This window comes from Lepisosteus platostomus, chromosome 9, assembly GCF_059453375.1.
Source record: "Lepisosteus platostomus isolate fLepPlt1 chromosome 9, fLepPlt1.hap1, whole genome shotgun sequence".
Classification (NCBI taxonomy): Eukaryota; Metazoa; Chordata; class Actinopteri; order Semionotiformes; family Lepisosteidae; genus Lepisosteus; species Lepisosteus platostomus.
In genome coordinates this window covers 42231881-42257400 of record NC_142619.1, presented here as the reverse complement: position 1 = coordinate 42257400, position 25520 = coordinate 42231881, and the positions used below count along the sequence as shown (strand labels likewise).

Genomic DNA, 25520 nt, shown 5'->3' with positions numbered 1-25520 from the left:
TCATTGTTATAGCAGTTCTTGAGGCATTCAGTTAAATACTATGATGAATAATCCAATTAACACAACCGAGGGAGAAAACTTCTCTGTTTCTCCTGTCTGTGAGATGCTGAAAGCAACTGTTTTTTTTTGCTCATGTTTTTTAGGTGACTGAGTTCCACATTTAGCAGCTTTATGTTACAGAATATGAAGCATCACCTCCAGAGCAGATTCATGGTGATGATAAATCAATTCATCACTGTGGCCTAATCTTTCCACCACTCTGCTAAAAAAAGACTAAACACAGGATCTTTGACAACAAATATTTGCTCAAATAATAACAGTCTGCTTTTCTTGTAATGTAAGTAATGGAATAATTTGTTAAATTAAAAAAAGCATTTTGAGAAGGTCAAAATTATCAACTATATACTATTCACAATATATACTTGCTTTTACAGTATGTTGCATTTGCTTACATACTGTACAGTACTAGAAGAATTTAAATTCACACAGACCTGCTAAAAGCTTTTGTCCTTGGTAGCTTTGAAGGAAAGAATTAAAAAAATAATTGTACCAAGATGACTTTCATTTTAAAATAAGTAAATATATATATAAAAAAACATGTTTTAGTATTTCTGAGATTAATAGTGCAATCTCAGACAACAATCCTGTACCAGATGCCTGTCTCGTTTCTTAAAAAATAACCTATTTTTGACATTAGCTTTCATTTACCTTGTTTACTCAAAAAGATCCAAATATATTGACTGGAAAATACAGTATTACAGTCATACAGTATACAGTATTGCTTGGTAAATTCATAAACCTTTAAGTTCTGTTAGATCTGCTGCTCACAGGAGCCATCCAGTGGCTGCAATCGTGCGTTTCTAAAGCCTTGTACCCGAGGCATGCTATTGATGGAAATAGTCCCAAGAGTTGTTTAAAGTGTAATAACCCTTTTTTGTTAGAAAATCCACGAAAAGTATCGGTATTGTATATTATCCTACGGTTTTAAATCTATTTAGATTCACAGAAGGGTGCAGACATTGTACAAACATTGCCCGTTTGACGTGGTATAAATCCAACACAAGTTCAGTTTAACATTTGAATTCATCTCAGGCTGTCTGGCATATGAAATACGCTCCATACCAAAATGCTGAATAATGTTAAGTAACTGCATAGATTATTTTTTCCCCTGATATACTGTATGTACAGTTTATCGGCTGGGAGCGATCTACTGTATATTCGCTGTGTATTTTATTTTCTGCATACAGCCACTCTGACGACTGAAGCCAGTTGTCTAAGACACACCATAGAAAGGTATCGCTAAATAATCGGTCACAGACGTGCCTACAAACACATTTTATTAAAGAAAAAAGTAATTATGTTGTTTGTTTTTCTTATATTATAATCAGTGCTGCTACCACTATTACAATAATAAACATGATACAAGCAACTGGTTAATAGCATAGAGAGTTAAAAAGAAACATTTTGTTTCAACTGTTTTTTTTTCATTATGAAAAAACTCCTTTAAAGAACGACATGAAGTATTATTAAAATGTTTTTAAATTATGTTATGGATTATTCTTAACATTAGATTTGTGATTAATGCAGAATGGTGATTTGTCGGCACACGCAGAGTTAAAATTCGCTGTCAGTCTTCTTGACTTTGCTCTCCTTGTCTGAAATCTCCAATGAATTTATTCAGATGAATTTTCCCTTTACCCCCGCTTCATTCCACTGTTCTAGCAGCTGCTGCTGCCAGTAGGCACCGGTGACGTTGTGTTTGTTATGGAGTGACATCACCCTGCTGCTCGCTCCAGCCTTGAGAGCTGATCTTCCTTCTCACATGCAAATAGTACTGTGTACTTTATGAGATCGCTTCTGTTGTAGGGGTTGGTCAAATATTCTTACGATGAACAACAGCTTCATGAACATGGCGTCCATTGGAGATTTCGACCCGCTTAACGCTAATATTCCAGCCACCAAAGTTGAAATCACAGTGTCCTGCAGGTAAGTGGATCGTTCAAATTAACCTATTTTATGTACTTGCTACTGCTGTCGGATCTGCCACAGTGAGTGAGCATGTGCTACATTCCTGACTCTATGTCCTAGCAAAGGTCTCAAGTACACCAACTTTAAAACTAGTGTCCTAGTTTTAAATGATTGTTTTAATCTTATTTTAAGTGATAGCATACTATAAGTGTATGAGGGAAAAAACATAATACTGAAACTGTTTAGTTTGCGTGCCAGGATTTTTTTTTAATTTTTCGAAGAATGTTGCCTCTTACTGCTCTTAAAGTAACAGTGTATACAAATTCAATAGCTACCAAACTTCCAATCCCTTCAATGTGCTTGCGTTTTACAATGCTTTTAATGTAATTTACGTTTTTGGTAATACCGTGCTAGTTGCCTTACCTGCCTTACTGAAGTTTTTTTTTTTAAGTTTTTGGATTGCTTTGGTAATAATTATCTAGTTGGTGCAGTGTATTGGGCAACGTTTTGACACTTCAATATTTGTAAACAAAATGCCGGATATATTAATAGCTATTTCCAACTTTACTTTGATGTATTACAAATTGAGCGATTCAAATGTTTTGTATGGCGAGTATTTTATTTTATAATTTAAAAAAAAATAACGAGCACAAAACTGGTGGAATACCAAAGTACTCTTTTGGTACTTGTTGAACATGTGTTTATACAGCATATGCAGGTGACTGATTTTTTTATTCTACGTCATCTTGCTTTCTAAAACGCAGGATTGCTACAGTATGTGGCAGCAGTAAAAGGTTACAGGGTTTTTGTGTTTAAAATATTTTAGTCCTTTAAATTAAATGTGCCATCTACTGTATATCACACAAACATATATTACTGACATGGTTTCAGTCTTTAATATTTGCTCACAAGTACAGTGTGTTTATATACAGCATACAGTATACACTTACTCTGCAAAATTATGAGATATGCTGTTTCAAGTATTAATGGTGAATGTTTTATAGTGCCTGATTTTGTTAGATTTTCCTCCTGAGAAAATATAATAATAAATTATCCTTGCTCCGCACATGTAATTGACTGCTTTATGTGTTCTGGCAGTAAGCGTCAGAAATAATGCGAAGGTTAGGGATGATTCACATTATATTTTATCCCATCTTCCCTGAAACATGGCATCCTGTATCCAAGGCTTCTTCTTTGAAGGAGCAGCTCTATTCAGGTTGCATAACACCAGAATGCAACCCTAAGCCCTCTGTCTTCATAGCTTGACATGAATGGAAAGAGGCAATATTGTCAGGTTGGTTGGTGGATTAGAGTGTAAAAAGGAATACTGCCATTTTTACTATAAATGTTGCCCCTCATTTAACAACAGTATTACACAAGAACACAATTTATATTTCATTTTGCCTAAATACTGTTTGTTATTATTTGTATGTAACTTTCTATAACTTCTAATTTAAGAAAAATATTGTACAATAGTATTTACTTATTATTTTCATTATTTCCATTGGAATGTACATTCCAATAGGACAGTAAGAATGTACATTCCAGTTATAGTTTGTTTTCCCCAGCTGTAATGTAATTCGGGGGGGATTAAGGATTACCCGAATAATGGAAGTTACTGCTTGTTATACCGAAAGGTACTGTACAGTATGTCTGTACAGTGATTCCTACTGTTATGAGTACCCCTGTTGAGGCAGAGCCATACAGAATTTTTGGTCTTACTTTAACGTGGATACATTCCACAACAGTGGCTTGTTCAGTGTTCAGAATCTGACTGGTATGTTATTTTCTGAAAAGGAAAACAAATCTTTTTTCGTTATGGAACTCTTCAGTACTGCCTTCATGCATACTGTAAGAGATGTTGTTATAAACATGCTTTTCCTTTGAGCGGAATGCTTGTAGTATGCCCGCCCCAGTGATTAACAGCATCCCACTGCTGATAAGTGCTCTCTGATTTAGGAAATTCCCTAACGTGAGAAGCATGCCACACTGCATGGCGGGCAGAGACTGGAAATCATAGTGGGCCCCTGTGATTAGAATGCTTAGAGCATCGTGGCTTGATGTAATTTTCATGGTGGTTGTCAGTAACTTAGAAACTAAGTAATGTTCGCATTCTAACACATTAGGTTTTGTAGACCAAAAACAGAGAAACATGCCAACTTAATATCTCCTGTTCTGCAAGAAACATTTTAGCTTTCTTTATCATTACAAATTGAAGTTGGGAACACAATAAAACAAACAGCAATGATATTAATATTCATAATGAAATAGTCATTTTTAATATTTAAAGTATAGAATATAGTACCTAGTAGACTTTAAAAGACCATGTGACATGTTTTGGCCCATTTTGGAACACAACTGGTAATGATCTAAAGCCATAAAAAGGTCTTGACATCTGGAGAGGACAGAACAGGTTACCCTTTCCACACCAGTTTCAATTCAGACAGAAAAGCACTGTAAAATAAAAAGATTTAATAATAAAAAATAATAGCAATATTAAAAAGAATTGTGGATAAAATGTGAAATTAAAATGTGTCAAAGGACAATAAAACATCAGTTGTAATTTAATGAAAGTTAAATGAATTTGCTCTCCGGCCTATGGCCAATTGTAACATCATTATGGTAATAATTATTTCACTTCCAGCTATTGCAGCTATTATAGCAAATAAGTGTGTATGTGCAGTAATTACTCTGGAGCATTCTCCTTACTGCACCAAGTAACACATGTGTGGTAGCAGCCCTGGAGCACTGCAGGGATGTTGATGGAAGGCAATACCCCCATTGTTTCATTACTGAGTCCACTGTGTTGTCTGATGTCTCAATGCATAGTTTTGTTGGTAAAAGAGCTGTTAAATAGAAAACTGAAACAGTGTTGATTCAAGTCTGAAAGAGATTATGGTACAATTAGAACTGTAATAGTAAATTGTATAGGTAAGTTGCTGGCAATGAGTTTTGAGGAAAAAATGAGGCTGTAAAGGTAAGTACCTAATTAGCCTGTTGCAAGGGCTCAACAAAAGACAAGAGAAAAGAGTATGTCTGTAAAAGTTTGCAAAGACCGGTTCAAAACACATTTGAAAATGGCACCTGTGTTTAAAAGGACTTGATAAACCATGTTAAACAAACTATTGGGCTGCAAGCTTGAGGTAACCTGTATAAAAGTGTATAAAAGTGTGGTATACTTCCTAAATATACTTAACTGTCCAACAAATTGAGAAGCACTGAGTTAGTGGCTATACAAGATGATGATTTAATAATATCAATATACGAGTGTACAGTACCGGGATATAGGTATAAGATTCCTGCTTGGAATTCTTTACCACTATATTGCTTGAACAACTGGATGTGATCTTACATAATATTCCAAAAGTAATTCCTCAAAGCTATGATTGAAGGGCTCAGCAGGTTAGATCCAGGATAGGCATTGTGTCCGTCAGCTCAATCTTGTAATGCAGGAAACTGTGATTAACGTTGCATTTGTAGGGGACTGATTTGACTGCCTTCCCTAATTTATTTTTACATTCCCCAAAAAAGACTCTACTGGATTCTGGAATTCTGGATGTCATAGTGGCAAGTACACTCTGAAGATCATCTGTGACATACTGTACATTAACTCAAGTTGGTAATGCAATTTATGAACACAGAGAAGACTAGTTGACTGTTATAAAATGATCGAGGTTTCTGGGGATTTCCATTCCAGCTATGGATTGTGGCTGTATGTTTATATTGAGAGGCGTCAGTCATCATTGTATAGATAACTGTTCATATACATTTGTATTGGAGTTGATATCCCATTACCTTTGTCTAGGTCCTCATATACTTGTTTTTTATGTGCAGTATTTTCACTGGGAAGACACAGCTGTTGAATACAGATTCATTGGGAAAGAGGGCAAACAGAACCTAGCTAAATAGGGCAGTCACTTTCTCAACATACTGTAGATGTACAAAAGGCTGTGGTCAGTGCGCAGTGTCTGTTCATGTGCTTCTTTGTGTTGCGGTATATTGGTATTTGTCAAATAAGAATATATATATATTTATTTATTTTATGACAAACTCTGTACTTAATTTGATTGTTTTTATCCAGTATGTATGTATTGAATAACGTCTGTTATGCTCTATACCTGTCTTCGTACTTGAATGGTTTGGAAGGATTGCATATATCCTCTTCCATTATGTATAGCAAATGCTTTCAAGATGACATTTAACCTAATAAAAAGTTAACAGCCATTTACCCATTGACAACTGGCATATAATGTGCCATCTTTCCAAACAGAAATCAGAAATGTATTTAAAAGTCATAAATCAAATGAAAAATGAATCATTTTTAACTTCATTACCCTGTTAGCAGTTATTGTTTATGACTAGCTTTAAAAAAGTGTATTCTTCTGAAACCTGTCCTGTCACATTAAAGTGAGTGAACGCAGACGGCTTAGTGTTTTTACTTGCTTAATTTGAGATACCTCTTTATGAGCAAAACATTATGTTCGCTAGATAGTATTACGCAAATTAAATGGACTTCCATATAAAATGATGTGTAGCATGGTAACATGGACATAAAAATAATATTTAATGAAAACTGTTGTGTACCAGGATTTGTAGGATATGAACAAATCTATTATGATGGCATAACCATCTGAATTTAGAAAGAAATTACTTTGTCTTCATTTAGAACTTTAATATCCTTACTGTAAGCACCCCTGAAAGGTTAACGCAAGTTAACGCAAGTTAACACATTTGAATAAATTATGAGTTATCTTAATTAAATTTGCTGTGATAGTGGTACATATTGCTTACATCGTATTTCCTAGTGCTAAAAAGAACACAGCTGGCCATTTAGTGAGTTCTTCTGATTGCTGTAACCCATATGGCCTTTCATTAAAAACCTATAGCCAGATCAGAGTACTTCACCATCACAGTCATAAATAATGCATACACTGTTCTGGGAAATATTGAAAGGTTTTTTTGGTTTTGCTTTTTCCAGGCTGGAGTTTAAAAATTCAATAGGCTGTGTTTACTTTTCACTTCATTTGTTACATCACTACCAAAAGTGATATTGAGGTAAACTTTACCGCATTTACAGCAGAACAAAAAAATGTCTGAAACAAAACAGCAGCAGGTTATAATTGTCCATTATAATTCTACTTGTGTGACTCCTGCTTGACTCGTGAGCATGGAAGTTAGAAATGCAATGTTTTAGCTTTTGAAGAATTTCCTTCCAAAAAAAATACAAATAATCACAACACAATATTAAACCTGTTGCATCTCTTCAATACTACTGAAATAGCTGTCTTTACCTGGTAGAGATCCATATATTCCCCCCAAAAGAAGCCCCAAGCTAGTGAAAACAAGAGGCAGATGTTTTAAACAAGGACTTCAAGTGAATTAAATTGTCAGGTGTGAACCTGAAAAAGGCTCACAACCCACAACCAAAAGGATGTGCCTCTGTTCTTCTCCTTTCAGCATGGAATAAACCTTTACCTGTTCCTTTGCAGCCATCATATGCTGACACAGCTACCTATTTGTGTTCAAAGTAAGTAAGTAATCAGTAAAAACAAATAAGAGACTACTTCAGATTTTAATCAATGCAGTCGAGAACCATAGTTGTAGTGGTTACATTGGTTACGTTTTTTTGCTTCAGTCTGGAAAATCTTTTGAAGTCAATATTTGTCTTTTGGCAGTTGTCCAGTTTTTTTTTAAAGTACAGTTTCTTCCTCTGATTATGTGTGGGTTACTGCTAAAATGTAAAGTTACACAAATAATATCATATGTTACTTATAATCTATTATAGTTATTGTGTGTACTGTAAGTTACACTTTTGAAAGGAGAAATAAAATAAAAACTTTAATACACCAAATAATTGGTTCAGAAGTGTTCAAAACACAAATCAGAGACTTTTGATTGTTCAGTTAACTGAATGAATTGACTTGAATAAGAAAGTCCCAATGTCTGAATTGCAAACAATTTAATGCATTGTACTGTGCTTAGTACAGTATATATTGTAGTCAGAATAAAAAGCACATGTAACAACTTAATTCGTGAAACTTCGAATTCTGAATTCACCATTAACCTCTTTTTAAGCTACAAATCTGCTTGTTTCTCTGGCAGTGTAATATTTTTCAAGAATGTGTAAGGTGTTACACTTACATTGAATAGTTTTAAGAACCCATAAATTGGTGATGTGTGAACTATAGGGCTCATACAGATGCAGCCATTCAAAATGGGTGAGGTATTTCACGGCATACCGCGACACGCCCACCGGGGTATCACGCGGTATCACGTGTGTCACGTGACTAACTATCCGGCGTCGCCTTGTAAAACCGCCAGGGGGAGCTTAACCTCTCATGTACAGCATTCGAGCCTTTAATTTTGAACTGTGTATTACAGCATGTTAATCATCAGTCATTTAAATGTTGGTATATTTTATGAAAGCAAGATTGCTCAGTTGGACAAAAGTACACAACCTACCTTTATCAGAAATATTTATGCATCAAAGCCTTTACTGAAGATATTACTAATAGTATTAATAATGGATGACTTTGGACAAGCTGTATACTCAAAGTATAATTTCTTTAGCACATTTGTACAAGCACTTGGAATCTGTCCAAGCCATACTTTGTCAGGCATTTTGTTTTACTTCAACGGGCATAAAAACTTCCTTGCTTTTAACAGGGCGTTTCATAATTTCTAACTACGAAAATGATTTAAAATGCGACACCTATCATGAAAAGAAAAAAATACACACCAGTATTCCATTTCTCCCTAAACATTGTAAGCTTCGAAGTCTTTAACTAACGTGATACCGGAGTCAACAAGCATACTTTTAGAATTTGATTAAAAGGGAATATAATATGGAATCGCGTATCTCAAGAATTTAATAACGGTATGATTATATCCGTGTACTGTGGCAGGGCTGTGTAGGGCTGTTTCGCCTGCCTGCTTATGCGAGCTGTCTTGTAGCCTACTGGTCTAGGTGCGTGACTACCAACTGGCAGGTTGTGTGTTCGAATCCAGCTGGTGCTGAACCTTTCAGTTTTATTTATTTATTTTTTAATCGCGTAACATAAACATATTACCGTATGCAAACTGTACTGTATACAATATGTATATGTATATTTAATGTCTTAACTGTGCCCATTTAAGTATTGAATATTCATATCTAATTTTACCACTGAAGGGAAATCTTAACATAAACATACAGTATATGGCTGGTCTCGGTACTTTAAAGACAAAAATACACACCAGTATTCCATTTCTCCCTAAACATTGTAAGCTTCGAATGAAACCACTAAATAAAGACATAAATATAGAAATCTTAAGATTTGTTTTATTTAATGTTGGTAGCAGGATGAACTGTCAGAGTGTATATTTTGTCGCAAAGTTGCTACAAGATGTTAACAGTGAAAAAGGTATTTAGAAATGAGTTATTTCAAGATGAAAAAGAAAACATACACGAAACATGGTTTCATTACGACCAGAATCGGTCTTGAGATATTTTTAACTTGATTTACAGTATTTGAGAGGTATGTCTTAACACCGATACTACAGTGCTTAAGTACTGCTCACGTATATGTTTCTAGGTTTATATTATGCATTTCATACGGTCAAATTACTTTTGAGCAACTAATAAGAAGCGCGAAACGGTATGCGTTTTAGTTTCGTTTTGTGCTGGAACCCGTGGATTGATTAGAGATATCAAGTACATACAAGTCATTTTTTAAATGTTGTAGTTCGTCTTGAAAAAATGTTACGAGTACATCATCTATCAACAATTACACAGGTTCTGTTTCCATATTGCGGATTTTGGTTAGGTACAGTATTATCAAATCCAGTGGCGCTGTGTGTTACTTTACTGAGTCCCAATCTGTGATTGAAACCTGTAAAACCGGTTTAATTCGTCACAGCCAGCACTCTTCAGGTGTGAGGGTCTTCTGCTCAGAATGAAACGCTAAAATGTTTGTGTATATTCTAATGGTAGTGGGGGCAGGATGTGTGGGAACAGGTTTGTTCTTCACACCTGAAACATTTTCTCTGAAAGGATTTTCTTCGCAGTTTAACCGATCTTGTTACAGCATGTTACAGTTTACTATTATTAACCATATTAATTTTAAGTGCTTAATGTAAAATCTTGTAAAAATATATTTTCATTGTTCAAATATACATTAATATACATTAAGTCTGACTATCATATAATAAGTTAAATACAAAACTAAAGAAAAAATAGGGTTAAATATAATTCAAAATATTTTGCTAACAATGTTAACTGTTTATGAATAATAAAATGTATTAACTAAGGAGTAGGATGGCACAGTTGTTAGTATGTTTTTTGTTTTGTTTCTTTTTCATAAATACAACAGTAGTACCTGATGTCTCAGTGGCTTTCAAAATTAAATTATGCATGCAAACCTGTGAACTAGAAAGATAACTAAGATTTTAATACTAATTAAATGACCGCGGGCACTTTCCACCCCCTCTACATTCTCAGAGTAGAACAGACTAACCTTCTAATGAAAGACGGTCCACCCCCCACGGACAGGAAAAGTGCCCACAGGCACTTAAACGTAATATGGTCAGTAACAGTAAACAGTAACATGGTAAGAAGGAGCACGTACAAACGTTTTCGAAATAACCACATGTAAGACTCTGATGCTTAAAATGTTTAGGGAGAAAGTGGAATACTGGTGTGTATTTTTTCTTTAAACTACCAATACCAGCCATATACAGTCTGTAACGTAGGGATTTCTATATGTCTTTATTTAGTGTTTACATTAGTGACAAAGGCTAAACTTTTATCTTCAGTAACGTGTACATATCTCCCCTTTTTATAAAACGACATGGTTGAAAACTGTTCCAGAGCCACTGTTGTTTCACCAGTGAAAAGTACATCATGAAATGCCTCTCCCTGTTCAATCCACTGGAAAAAAGAAAAGGAGCATAAAGCTTCTGATGGTCATAAACGATATTCATTTAGGAGCAGCATCAGAGGTATGTTTTTAACTGCACTGCATTGGAGAGAATACCATAGTGTGTTTTGTTTTTTACTCCCTGGCGGAAACTGGCTTCCAGAAGGATCAGTATGGCTCAGAGATTAAATAAAACTTCACAGACATTAACGAAGAGCATAACGCGTGTACTGTATACACTGCAAGTACAACCCCCCTCTCTGCAGGAGTGCTGGCTGTGACGAATTGAACCGGTTTCATGGGTATTTTCAAAGTAGGAGGCGAGATTTCCAGCGAAAGACACCTCCCCCCCCTCAAAAACCCAGTAAGTACAGTACTTACTAGTTAAAGGCTAGGCTCCCGACTACGGCGAAAGGAACCCTTCTTTCATTAGAAGACAATGAACATATTTTAGCCCTGAATGAATTAATAGCAAACATGGTTTACATAAAAGACATTTTTCCAAGAAAGTTTAGCCTTTGTCACTAATGAAACCACTAAATAAAGACATAAATATAAAAATCTTAAGATTTTTAAAAGACATGACTTTGCTAAAATTTATTTGAAAATAAAAACAATTACAACCGCCAGGGGAGAGAGAGAACAGGGGAGGGATGTTGGTTTTGCATAAGGGGCGGGGCTATGGAAATGAGGTCTGTTTGGGAATGTGTAGTTACATGTTCTGGCTGTTTGTGAATTATCGTTGTTGAGTATGGAGTGTTGAGGTATTGATTTTGTGTAATGCTTTATGTTGAAAATTGAGGTGGATTTTGTTTATGATAAACAGGATAAACTGGGATGGGAGGAAGGTTTGGTTTTGCATAAGGGGCGGGATTATGATAATTGGAGGACTTTGCGAGTGTAAAATGGTTTGATTATTTGATTTTGTATTGTGGTTGTTATCAATGTTTTTGGTTGGTATTATGTTTATATGGTTGTTTTTGTTGGTTGGTTGTTATTATGGTTATTAATAATACGATCTATAGTTGAAATCTGAGCCTAAATAAAAAGAAAAAGCAAGTGATTAGGTTTATGAGCAATCTAATTACTTATTCGTTTAAAAAGCTATATAAAATAAAGTTTATTATTAATTTGCTGGACAGAGCGGTGAACATTATTATGCATAAGACAAAAATAACGATCCTGATCAGTTTAGAAATCTGTGTACGCTGTAAGGTTTTTACTTCTTAAACTTTTAAAATACACGTTTTGAATAGAAAGAAATCCTCTTCCTGGTATAGCAAACCAGCACGTCTTTTTTCTCCAATCAGAGGGGTGTCAGATGGTGTCAGCCAATCACCATTCTGCGTTGGGTAGCAACGGGTGACTGTTCTCAGGCGGAAGATGTAAACAGCTTAATGTTCGTGTTAAATAATTTTTTTAAATTAAAATTCATTCTATACAGCAATCGCATATTTGGGTACCGTTTCATAAAACTTTCATGCTTAAAATGTTTAGGGAGAAATGGAAGACTGGTGTGTATTTTTTCTTTAAACTACCAAGACCAGCCATACACAGTACAGTTTACATACATACAGTAATGTTTATGTTCCTTAATTAATATCGTTTATAACCTTCAGATGCGTTATGCTCCTCTTCTTTTTATGCTCAGCTACTAAAATTTCCCTTTAGTGGTAAAATCCATATAAATATTCAAAACTAAGCGGATTAAAATGTGCACAGTAAAGACATTAAATGATTAAATCTTTGCACTACCAACCAATGCACCAAGGGTGCCCTTGTCGGTCATTTTGGCCAGCCAATCACTTGCCCTGCGGTACCCTCCGGTGCCCCGCGGTGGCTTGTGGGTAGGTTACCGTACCGCGGGTTTTTACCGCGCATTTTGAATGGCTGCATCTGTACTGTACTGCAAGCATATACTTTTATTGGCTGAGCCATTGGTAGCCTCTGAGTATGGTACTCTCTAATTATAGGTTTGAATCTGCCATTTAATTTACAAATTTTAGTGTAATTTTTAGGAACATTTCCAAATATGAATTACTTTTAGTTTGTATCTTAAATATTAGTAGTAGTATGTTGCATCAGTCCCATATCCATGTCTGTTATATAGTTTATGAACTATATGTTACAATATGTATGTAAAATACAGAATGTTATGTAAAATACAGAAGAAAATATTACATAATAAGTGGTACATCGTCTTTTGAATGTGATCAGACCTTAGATGTAAAACACTATGAAATAGTGTACTGGAATTCACATTCTTTTAGGCCAGACCACACTTGGTTTATAGTCTCAGTTCTGTGATAAATTCCTCTTTTTGTGGGATAACCAAATCTAACTTGAAGAATGGAAAACAGTATGTGATAAATTTATAAATTAACTGTGATAAATATAATGACTTCCCAGGGAAATATTTTCCAAACAAACATTTAGCCCTTTAATTCCGATTTGAAATAGGCTGGACTTTTATAGCCTACTGACAGGGAAAGTATTGTGATGCTGTATTGAAACAGAAATTTGATTTACTTCCTTTAGGCATTACAGGTCCATTAAATTTTGTTAGCCCTCTTTTAAAAACAGAAAGGTGTTCTGTGCTTTTGTAATTTTTTAGCAGGGCCTCAACCCTTTTACAAGACTTTGTTTTAAGTTTTTTTATATCAATTACTTACTGTATTTATTCAAGAATGATGTTACCTTAATAATACTTGCTGTCATCTTAGTAACCTGACAGTGGAGTATATGTTATTTTATGTAATTCAACTACTCTGAAAAACTCTACATAATAAGCAACACAGACACCTCACTAATGTTTTGCAAATGTTTTGTAATAATTGTAGCGGCAAGGCTTATTAAAAATACAGTCATTAAGTTTGCTGCTCCCTTGCCAGTTTCTCTATGCCTCATCTCAGTGGTGCTGGATACAGAGAGGCCATTCCATTTGGTTCACATTTAAGGTGTTTTTCTAGCTGATAGAGTTTCCTGATAAGATTCACCAGCCACCCTAATAAGTGGTAATCTCTGGCACCTTACTGTCTGGGAGATTCCTTGGAAGAGTGCATCCCAGGATGTTTACAACCCTAATGTCAGAGAGCATGGTTACTCATCCTCCACCTCGATCAGCCAATCAGGAACTGGTAAGGCAGGTTAACCCTACGTGTGTCTCGGATGCCCATGAAACTTTCAACCAATGAACAACTGTAGTTTCTCCAGGTAAAACAGGCAGCACAGGGCCCAGGACATTCTCAGACTCATCTCTGACAATCACGTAACGGCCAGTGTGTCCGAGGTCCAGGACTTTACTTTGTTCTAAGAGTTGAGGACGGAGGTCGCCGCACGTAACCAAAGGATCCACCCGAGGTTAGCCCAGCAGCAAGCCTTGTGAACCCACCACGAACAATCGCCTGATCAACGAGTGAACTACGGTCAGAACTGTGGACAGCTGAATCTCAGTATTCAGGACTAGCGCTACATCGGGAATGAACCCGTCTTCTTCCTGTCTATGCTCCCTGAGGGCATAGGTTTCTATACGGCATTCCTGAACTCTTTGCACTAACGAGCCCGGGCCTTTTTCCCGTCTCGCCGCTACGCATATAGGTCTTTTTCCGCTCTCCTGCTCCCCATGGTTAGTCCCCTTGGACGTCCGTGACACTATAGTGTTCAGTGTTTCCTCAAAAAGAACTTCTGTCAAAGGGACAACAGCTTTCCTAGTGTAATTCATTTTTCTATGTATTTATTTTGTAATATGAAGTTTAAAAATCCAAATAACATTTCACTGATGCAGCACTATCACTTTATAACCTCCTCTTGTCAATCTCAGAAGCTAAGCAAGGCTCGGTCTGATTAACACTGAGATGGAAATCCTCTATGGAAAACCTGGTTGCTGTTGTAAATGTTGTTAATGGACCAAAAGGAGGCACTCAGAACTTTCAAGCTCTAGTAATAAGGACACTGTTATGTAGGAGGTGCCATTCTCATGATGAGGCATTGAACTGAAGTCCTGATTACTAGGTCATAAGAGACCATGGCTCTGTTCGTAAGAGTATGGGTGGTAGTCCCAGTGTCCTGGTTTTAGTACAGTTTTATGCTTTTATGAACTAGGCCTCCCCTAAGTTCCCTCTAAATTCAGTTGTTGAATTATTTTCTCACTCACCTGATCTACCATAGCATGAGGTAGCTGGCAAATAAGGGTTGTCTTGTGTTATCCATGTGGGAGCTGTACTTCACTTCATTTTGATGTGTGGTGTTTGTACTATGAGAAGCTGTGTAAATTCTGGTTATTTCTGTAGAAAAAAAGGGTTCACATAGTGCTGAGGGGAGCAGTTGCTTTGTATGTATTCCAGGTGATAAGTGATCAGACAGGTCTGAGTAATTAGCTTGAGAACTGTGTAAAACTAATTAAGAAAATAAACTGCTGATGCTGGAAAGGTGTGATTTGAAATATTTTAAAAAATTAATTCACGTGCTGCTTTTACAAAATTTAAATAAATGTGAATGAAAATGTATTATTTCTACAGAAGATGAAGTAAAACCATTTGTGTTGTAATGTTTTTATACATACTTTTTTATTTTTTTAAATCTGGACATAATTTTATTGCTTATCACTGTCTTTGTGTATTTATTGTTTTATACATTACATTAGCTGTAAGCAGTAAATAACCTGATTCCTAGATACTGTATAAGAACAGATACTAGCAGGGTTGCCAGAAATTACTTAGCCCAAAGTTATCAAAGTACAAAACAATAAAAGTAGCCCAATAAAGTGGCTTGTCAAGTGCTTGTCAACAGCCTGTTGTAGTTTAATCATAAAAAGATACATGCTAACAAGCTTATTGGCTTCTATTACAAATCTAAAGGGGTGTATGAAATGTCAGTCAGTTCACAAGTGGAAAGCATGGTGATGTACCAACATCATCAGCAGCTGCTGGTCGAAGTATGGTCTTAAGAGTGAATTATTTAAAGGAAAGCATTTAGTTCCATGCATCTAAAATGCTTCACATTCTTTCTTACCTCTTTCTCCCAGTGCATCAGCAGTATTTATTGATGTTTGTTGCTTTGTAAGTTACAATTTTGTTTTCTTTGCATTTCTGGCCATCTTGATATTGTCTGTGATCCAGTGCTTGCTTGATGTTCAAAGGCTGTTATTGGCCCTGTATAAGGAGTGCAATATACACATTGTTATTTGTTCCTGCAAATTCAGCAGCATGAAAGTGCATTTGGAATGTGAAAAATTTGGTATATTCAGCAGAACACTCACATACAGTATGTCATTTCCTGAGAGAAGTTAAAGAAGACTTACTGTCATACACCAAGTGGTGTGTTCATGTATCTAAGTATTTTGAAACACAATATGGCTAAAACTTTTAATCCCTTCAAAATATAATTCTTCTTGATGCCTGCATTAAATGTAAAAAACTAGCCCAAAAGTTAGGTGCCTACACAAAGCCATTTTCTTCTACATGCATAAAATGAACCACCTCATCTGACAGCCCTGGGTACAAGGCAAAGATATCTTTTGTCTGCAGACTGTAAAGTACATTCCAGAAATATCTTAAAAACTGGCAGACTTTCAATAATGATACAATCCTGGTCAGTGGGACCTTAGTATAATCAGCAAGAAATCTCCAAAGTACTGCACATTCAAAACTGGTCTGTTATTAGTGGTCTTCATAAGTGGCTTGGATGTCCCAAACCAAAAAAATAGCTGTATTGACACAAGGTATAATGTCAGGGAACTCCTCAGTGTACTTTTATCTGACACAACATGTAGATGTGCATAACCCTTGACCCATGAAAAGACAGTGCCCTGCTACCTGCAAGAACATGGTTATATTTTCGGATGTGTGTTCTTTTGACAATCAGTGCTAAAGTACTAATGTCAAGTGTCTGTATATGTATGGTTTTAAAACTTGCAATTTCAAGTCAATAAAATAATATTCTCAAATTAAGGAAATACTAATGATTCAATCATTTTAAATATCATCTTCATATACTGCATGCAGTTTAGTATAGAATAGAGTATAGAATACAGTTTAGTTTAGAATATAGTCAGCATCTTAAACAGTATGCCCAAAGGAATTAGCATTAGCCTGGGGTAATTACCACCCTTTCCACACCCCTCTTTTATTATGGTGAGTCTATACTGAACTTAAAAAAAACCGCATTCAAATACATTCTGATTTGAGCAATTCCAGTACATTGCAGTGCTTCAGGTACCTTCCAGATTAATCTACAGGATATTTAGCATTTTAATATGTTCACATGCTAGCCAGCAAAGTTTCACTGTATTGCATTAAAAGCTTGGATGGAATGGAATGCTGCTTTCAGAGAAAGCCATTCTAAAATTGGGGTCACATTTGAAGAGTTTTTCTCTGGTTTCTTTACATTATGTGATTCTTTGTCTAAACAGTCTCAGAGGATAATATTTCTTTCAAGTCTCAGGATGGCATAGACATTAAAAAGGGGCTTTAATTTTTTTTGAAGTATCATAATTTTTTCTTGGGTATCTGCAGTACGCAAAATAAATGTATATGTGTTGATGGATAATGAGTGAAAGAAAAGTGGTAATCTTAGCAGTTAATGAAGAATCTTGTCACCTTTAAAATGTATAAAATATCGATATGAAGACAAAATAAGAAGGTGTTAGATATGCAAATATAAAATGAAGATTTTATCAATGAGCTGTTAAAAAATGATTAGTTTTTACAACACAAGCTTATAAACTTGAGGCCACCTCACAAGAGGCAATCCTGCCATTGGCAGTGTTTTGTTGTGACAGAATCACTCTAATGAAAAATCATCTGTTGCCTGGCAGGGATGACTGGTCATCAGCAAATAGAGCACTTGTCTTCTTGGTGACAAATCATTTATGAAATCAACCGATAAGAACAGCTGTCAATATCATGTAAATGTCATTCATAAGACTGAGAAAGAGAGCATCTGTGCTGATGGTAGAAACTGATTGATGTATTTGGAGAAACATTCATTCCTACGTAACACAAAAACTAAAGGCTGCCACTAAATAAAAAGAAGTGTACGATAATATAATAAAATGCATGTCAGTTGACTTTTGCATTTATGTATAAAATAACATACATAAAAAAGCCCAACACAATATGCATAATTTCTTATTATTGTATTATGTATTGTATTATTTTGATGTAGTTTACAGTACTTTATTAGGACCTGTGAAACTGGGAGTTTGCTATATACTGTAATATTAAGAATGTGATTTCGAGTCAGTATAGCACTGAACGTATAGAAGCAGATTAATCATTTAAATCAGTGACATTTCATACACAGTTATCTCTGAAAGATTTAAATCTCTCAAGCACCCTTAATTCGCTACATGCTTATATATTGTCAAATTATTACATTTACATTATATATTTTTATACTCTTCATTTGGGTGGAACAGTAGTGTATCAGTTAGCACTGTTGCATTGCAACTCTTGGGTCCGATCTTGATTCCCAACTGATTCCAAACTAACCCAAGCCCCAGGTTTTCGGGATAGGCTTGTCTCCCTTCCCAGGAACATGATTTCCAATCTTTCCCAGGCTTCATGATTGCTGGTAAGGTTACCCATTGTCTTATCGGGGTTGGGGAATTGGAATCACAAATACAGATTTTGGTAATTGGTAATTGGTAGATTTTGGTAAAATTGAAAAAAATATATTTTGCACAAATGTTTAGAAATTAAATTAAAAATCCATATTTTACTGAATTGATATGGATGCCAGAGTGGACCTTTGTTTTGATCCCCAAGATATCAAAAACAAAGTTTGCTTCCTAAATATTATTTTTGTCTTTCTGATTACACACAATTTTTGCCACTCTTTTTCTTAAAGACTTACAGGTATAGTTACATTTTAATTTACATAATATAGAGATAGAGCCTTCAAGACTTGAGATTTATTTGATAAAGTGTTAATTATGAAAAAAGCAGACAAACATTCCTGGGACGTTTTAATTCCTTTGCAGACCTGTACTCCTTAAAATAACATTACTGTTTGCTGACTTTAGTCTTTTAAAGCAATAATCAGCACAATTTGTTACAAAATTGGCCGGTGCAGTATATGTAATCTCAAATACATAAAGCAAGAACATAAATCTCATGCCTGAGCTACCAGGCATGGAACACAATTTATACTAGCTGATTCCTTGAGTCTGTGAGTGCCTCTCTATATTGTGTTAATGTAAGGGATTTCCTTGTAGCTTACGCATGAGTCAGCAAAGAAGGACAAATGGCAATACTTCACACTGGCATACAAAAAGCTTTGTACTGTATCATGTTTTTTCCCAGCCTTTATCGCCAAAAATTTATAACACCTCATAAAAACTGAAAATCCCTGTAATTTACTGAAGATATATATTTGTATTTTTTTTAAAAAAAGGAATAACTTTTTTTGTGACTCATGTTTTAGTAAGCCAGTGCTGTTGCCCAAGGACTGTTTGTGAATTTGTAGTCGTATTGAATGGATGACAGTGAGTTTGCAAAATGAAATGGAAACCAAAGAAATCCAGAATGAACATTGAAAGCAGTTAATGGTTCTGGTAGACGTGTGCAGATGTCTTGCATATACACTGTTGTTAAAATGTTGTGAAAGATAAAAAGGAAAAACTTGTGGAAATATACAAATTGGTGGATTCCATAAAAAAATCAATAGTCATAAAGTACAACTTAACGGATTTACAAATCTTAAGCCTTAAGCTTTTCAGATATTTCATATTAGGGTTTTGAAATGGCTCTGGAAGAGTTGGTTTGTTATCTATCAGTGCCATGACAGTGCTGTGTGCACTGATAAGGTCTCTGTTTTTACTTTCCAGTTACTATACATCCAAATATAAAAGGAAATCAACAGTAACTTAGAATAAAATGTTGGTGTTACTGATCATTAACATGTTTTTTTCCCCATGATGTATGCTGTGAATGTTCAATAATAATGTTCCCCTGATGTTTGAATTTTAGTAATTTTCTATGTTTCTTTTTATACTCATACATATGGCAGATAAGACCATGGATTTTCTGTTTTGTTTTGAGAATAATGCTGTAGTAATAATAATAATTACTAATTAATAATTGCTTACACTAATATAGTGCTTTTCTGGACACTCAAAGCACTTTACAGATAATGGGGACTCCCCTCCACCACCACCAATGTGCAGCATTCCTCTAGGAATCAGATTTTACTTTCAGTTTGTTCCAGGCATAACTAAAGCTAAGCTTGCACATCAACATTAATTTGAGTGGCAAGAAGATAAATGTTTAATAATTGTGGCATTGATGATGACATCCTAAAATCTGTATATTTACTCAGCTATTATAATGTATTTATGCTGTCTTAAACATGCATATTCAATTTTAAACTCAGGAAGTATTATTTTGGCACAGAAGTGAGTTGTCAGCAGTGAGCTGGAAATTTTCTGTAAGCAGTCAACAAATGGCAGTTGGTACAGTATTTTAACATCTCTCTGAAAGTTTCCATTGTGTTAAAAATTGCTGCATTTTCCAGTTTCCAGTAGGAATACTGTACCTTGCTGTTTGCTTTGCAGTCTGTTCTGCTTAACAAAGGTGATGATGCTCTTATGCTCTTACAATTTTACAGTCTTCTCATTTCTAAAATAACTGATTTCCTGAGGTACTCAGTAAATGCTGCTGAGATGCAGACAGCAATTATAAACAAAATAGCAGAGTCAACTGCTTGGCATTATAGGATGCTTCCCTAACTCTTGATTAATACTCAAGCCTGCAGCTCTTAATACAGTAGTCTATGTATTTTTTCAGCCTTGGTTCTAGAGGATGCCTTTGTCACATGTATCAGCCTCTGTGCTGGGAAGTTAATGAGGAGCTTGTTTCACTGCACAATCATTCATGGACTGGTTTAACAACTGTTTCGTACAAGAACTGTAGTAAAGTGGTGCTTGAACTTGGCCTTTACACTTCTCTGCATCCCCCAGTTAAAAAGCAAACTCTTGCTGTACTTGCAATTTAATTATCCAAAAGTGAAAACCTTATCTCACTTGCTTATTTGTAACATTCCATTAATGGTTGAATGGTTTGCAGACACCATTTAACCATAAATGTTTAACATCAGAGCAGATGCTATTATGGTGCTGCTTCATGCATTCCTGCACTTGTAACTATGGGAACAAAAAGCCAGAGAAAACATGCTTAATCGATTATGAACCAAAGTCCTGTGACAGTCACACAAGGTAGGAGAGAAGAAGCACTGTGATGCTGAGGTCAGGAATTCTTCTCCAGAGTGGTCAGACACTTCGCTATGTACTGGTCAACAATATCACACCTGCTCTCTTAATAAATTCTGATAGATTCAACTGAGAATGGGCAGGGCAGTCTGCTTAAGATTGGTATATATGATTGAGGCATCTCTAGAATCAACATTGTCCTACATTCCACACTGCTGTAGAGACACTTGGACATTGCCATGGACAGATCAGCTCCCATACAGTAAGACTGTGGCTCCATGGTGAAGGCATAAGTCTGTTGTACACATGTCAGGTTTCTTCTGAATAGCTGGCACAAAACAACCAAGTCCTCCTTGTACATGATGACATTTCAACCATGTTGTGTTGCATATGTAGACTGTTGCCCAAGACACCAGGGTGTGATGGTTGGTATGGGACAAAAAGAGAGCTATGGTGATGATGATGCCTAAAGCATAAGAGCTATCCTGAAACTGAAGAGCCCCATTAAACATGACATTGTCACCAACTGGATATGGAAAAGATCTGGCATCACACCTTCTACAATGAGCTGATAGTTGCACCCAAGGAGTACCTTGTTCACTTCACTGAGGTCCCCTTGAACCCCAAAGCCAACAGAGTCCAGATGTCCAAGATTATGTTTGAGACCTTCAACACCCTAGTCATGTATGTTCCGATACAGGCTGTGTTGTTTCAATGCTTCTAATTGTACCACTGGTATCATCGTGGCATTACCCACACCATGCCCATCTATGTACGTTATGGCCTGCCCCTTGCCATTCTTCAACTGGAGCTCATTGACTGCCTCACGAAGATCCTTACTTGATTATGAGCAGGAAATGGGTTCTGCTCCTTCTTCTCCTCCCTGGAGAAGAGCTATGAGCTGCCTGATGGGCATGTCATCACCATTGGTAATGAGAGGTTCAAATGCCCTGTGACCTATATGGGCTATGTCTCCCCCCAAATCAAAACAATCCTAGATACCTGTTCTCCACCTTCAATTGATTGCCAAAGCCTAACTGCCCTACTGCATTACCTGTCTTATCCAAACTTTGCAACACTTTTTTTTAGACTTTTTGCAACCAAGTCTGACAATATCCAGCATCACATTCTCTCCACCATGCTTGCCACTTACGCTTCTTTCCTGCATGCCTGTTTTGCTGATTCTTAGTCTTACATCTTAGTGTGTTCAAAGTCATACACAGACAAAGATTTAGAGAAGTAAAATCAGATAAAATAGATGATAAAATAGATTGATGTAGAATGGATGGCAAGAGTTTAAACTGAATTTGCTTGAAGCTGGAAGCACAGAACAGATACTATATATCCCAAGAGTAAGGAAGTAAAAGTTTGAAGAATATCCCAAATGGTTCAACAAAATAATTTTTATAACAAGTGAAAGAGAACAAGAAAACACTTTTTGGAATGATTATTAAACAGCAAAAACCAGTTAAAGAAAAGGAGTATAATAAATTGTAAGCACAGGTCAAAAGGATATGAGAAGTCCAGAGGGTTTGGGAAAGAATATAGCAGTTGAGTTTGAAATAAATACTGTATATATTTTTTAATTACTGAAGAAGAAAAAGAACCTGAAATGATAAAGTAAAATGCTTCCAGGACAATAATAGGAAACTTCTCTAGATTAAGAGGGAGAAGGTTGATTATTTCACTCAGGTGTTGACAGTATGTCTCATAATACATTGATGGCTCTTCCAAGTCACTCAAGGCAGGATTAGTACACATGAACTGAGGAATTGCTAATATAGTACCCATCCATAAGAAGGCTGACGAAAGGTTGTAGACCAATTCGTCTGACTTTGGTTACATGTAAAGTTCTGGAAACAATTATTTCCACAGTATCACCTTTATGGAAGATGAATCCTAGAGGATAGCCAACATGATGTTGGAAAAAGTAGGTTTTTGCTTAATCATCTTGTCAGAGTTCTTTGAATGAACAGAAACAGCAGTGGACACATACACAAAACATACAATATGATGTAACTTTCTGAACAGAAGGTAATTGTTCCTCATAAAATATTAATTCTCAAATGGCAGGAAGTAGGCATTATGAGATATGCGTTTGATTGAATAGAAAATTGGTTTGAATATGAGTATTATAGGGTAATGTAGTGTGGTACCACAGAGAACTAGGCTAGAACCCAGTGAAGCACAACCCCTAGAACACAAGTAGAATCTGCACGGAAGTCCAATTAAAACCGGGAATAGTTGGCTTTTCTTTACGCACGTGTTGTGGGAGCATGGAACAAGCTAACCAGCCATATTGCTGAAACCAGTACCCAGACTTTTATCAGGAAATGGCAGGATGAGATCCTTACATCAATTAACTATTAACTACCAAAGAGCTAGATGGGTTGTCTGGCCTCTTCTCGTTTAGACCTTTTTTATGTTCTTCATTTTTATACCATCACATTTGTAGTTCTTTCCAAATGTTCCTAACAAGGCTTAGTGCATATCTCCTCTGTTCACTTGACTTTAACACATTGCAGTGCCTCTAAGATGCACTGTTTTAGTGAGAGTCTTTAGTAGTCACAGCCATGCCATGCAAACCTGTTGAATTCCCAGAGAGAAATGAACACTTTTGTGATTCCTGGTACAAGCCCTGCTAGCAATAAATAGAGGTCACATACTGTAAGATATTGGAACTGGTTCATTGAAAAAATGGATTCTCTTGGTGCTTTACCTTTTTTGATTTAATAATGGCTTTAAAATACTGTCATTAGTGCCCCAACATTATGTGAAGTCAATTTTTTCTTCCTCAGATCAATCATCAATATTATGTAATTTTTTAGTACAACATGACGCTAGACTTAATTGTTGCATATTTAATGCCTCTCTGTATGTATTGTAACGCATACGCCCATCAGGGTGTGTAAGAGCCAGCTTACCAGAGCGGTGACGTCGCCACCCTTCCCTGTGATAGCAGGACTACAGCTACTGGGCTGTGATCTCTCTTTAGCTCACCGGGCTGGGTCCCTGTTGAGTGATGCGGGAATCCCGGGTTCGAGCCCCCGACGGTGCGGGGCCGACCTAATGCAGCAAGGGCGCCCACCTGAACCCCCGTTGCGTTACAATATCATTCAAGGAAGAATAGACATTTACTGGAAATATCAAAATTATCATCATAGTTAAAACTCTTATGAAGACATTCAGCACCAAATGGCTTGAAGAAATGCTGTAAAAATGTCATATAATTCAAAAATGTAGTATGTTAGAGACTAAGACTAAGGCTTGCATTTGATTGCAAATTGCATTTAAATGCTAGAAGATTCATTTCTGGACCTGGGGAGCTATCTGTGTGATGTTTGTGTGCTCTTCCTGCGTTCATGTGGGTTTTCTCCAGGTGCTCTAGTTTCCTCCCACATTCCAAAGACATACTGGTAGGCTAATTCGCTTCTGAGAAAATTGTCCGTGGTGTGTACATGTCTGTGTCTGTGTTTTTGTCTGTGTGCCCTGCAATGGACAGCCTTCCCATTCAGGGTGTATTATGCTTATGCTCATCGCTTGCTGGGTTAGGCTTTGACTCTCCTGCTACTCTCAGTTGGAAGAAGCAGTTAGAAAATAGAAGGATGGAAAGGCATTGTTTGTCTTTAATGCTAGATGTCTCATTTACAATATTATTAGTGCATCTACTACTACTAATAATAATAATGCTGCACAGTGGAGCTGTGTTTTGCATTACTGCCTTGCAGTGCTGGGCCCTGGATTCAATTCCAGACTTTGGGTTCTGTCTGTATGGAGTCTGTATTTTCTTCCCAGGTTCATGTGGGTTTTCGCTGGGTGCTCTGGTTTCATCCCCTAGTCCAAAGACATACTAATAGCGTAATTGGCATTTGAGAAAACTGGACCTGGTTTGAGTGTGTGTGTCTCTGTGTTTGTGTCTGTCTGTCTGTCCTGCGATGGACTGGTGTTCCATCTAGAGTGTACCTTGCCTTGTGTTTGTTGCTTGCTGGGCTCTGGCTCCCCCACAACCTTCAAATCATTGTGTCCTATACCTGTGTTTTTGGTTAGCACCTTACCCCACAAATCAAACTGATGAAAAAAGCAGGCTTAGGCACTGTTTTGCAGTGTTTCTGTGTGGGGCATACCACATTTAGTGTTTCACTACCTATCAATTTCTGTTTTTGTTTCTTTATCACATTGTTATTAAAAATAATAATTGAATATTGTAAAAATTCAGCTGCTTAATTTAATATAATCATCCTTTCTGTTACTAACATCACTTCTAGGCTGTACAAGTAAAGCCATGTCAGGTTGGAGCCTCTAAAAATGTCTGTTGTGTAGGATTTAGAATTTGTGACTTGCTGGGAGTCTGTGATCTTGCTGTGCTGCACTGTTAAATTACAAACCAAAGATCCCTGACTAAGCAGAAGCCCATCTATATCCTAGCATTGCCTGACTAAATATGCATT

The 25520-nt window shown here is 36.2% G+C and overlaps 1 protein-coding gene and 1 pseudogene across 1 annotated transcript in view; both read left to right on the top strand.

The window, feature by feature from the left end:
• The first annotated feature begins 1758 nt into the window (after positions 1–1758).
• The window catches only part of LOC148655015 (copine-8), a 169682-nt gene continuing 145920 nt past the window's right edge, over positions 1759–25520 (top strand). The window contains exon 1 of the mRNA XM_088645067.1: positions 1759–1986. Within this exon, the coding sequence (XP_088501193.1) occupies positions 1889–1986 (98 nt within the window). The 5' untranslated portion in view covers positions 1759–1888. The remainder of the gene's footprint in view (positions 1987–25520) is intronic.
• Positions 21183–23056, top strand: LOC148655016 (actin, cytoplasmic 1 pseudogene; annotated as a pseudogene).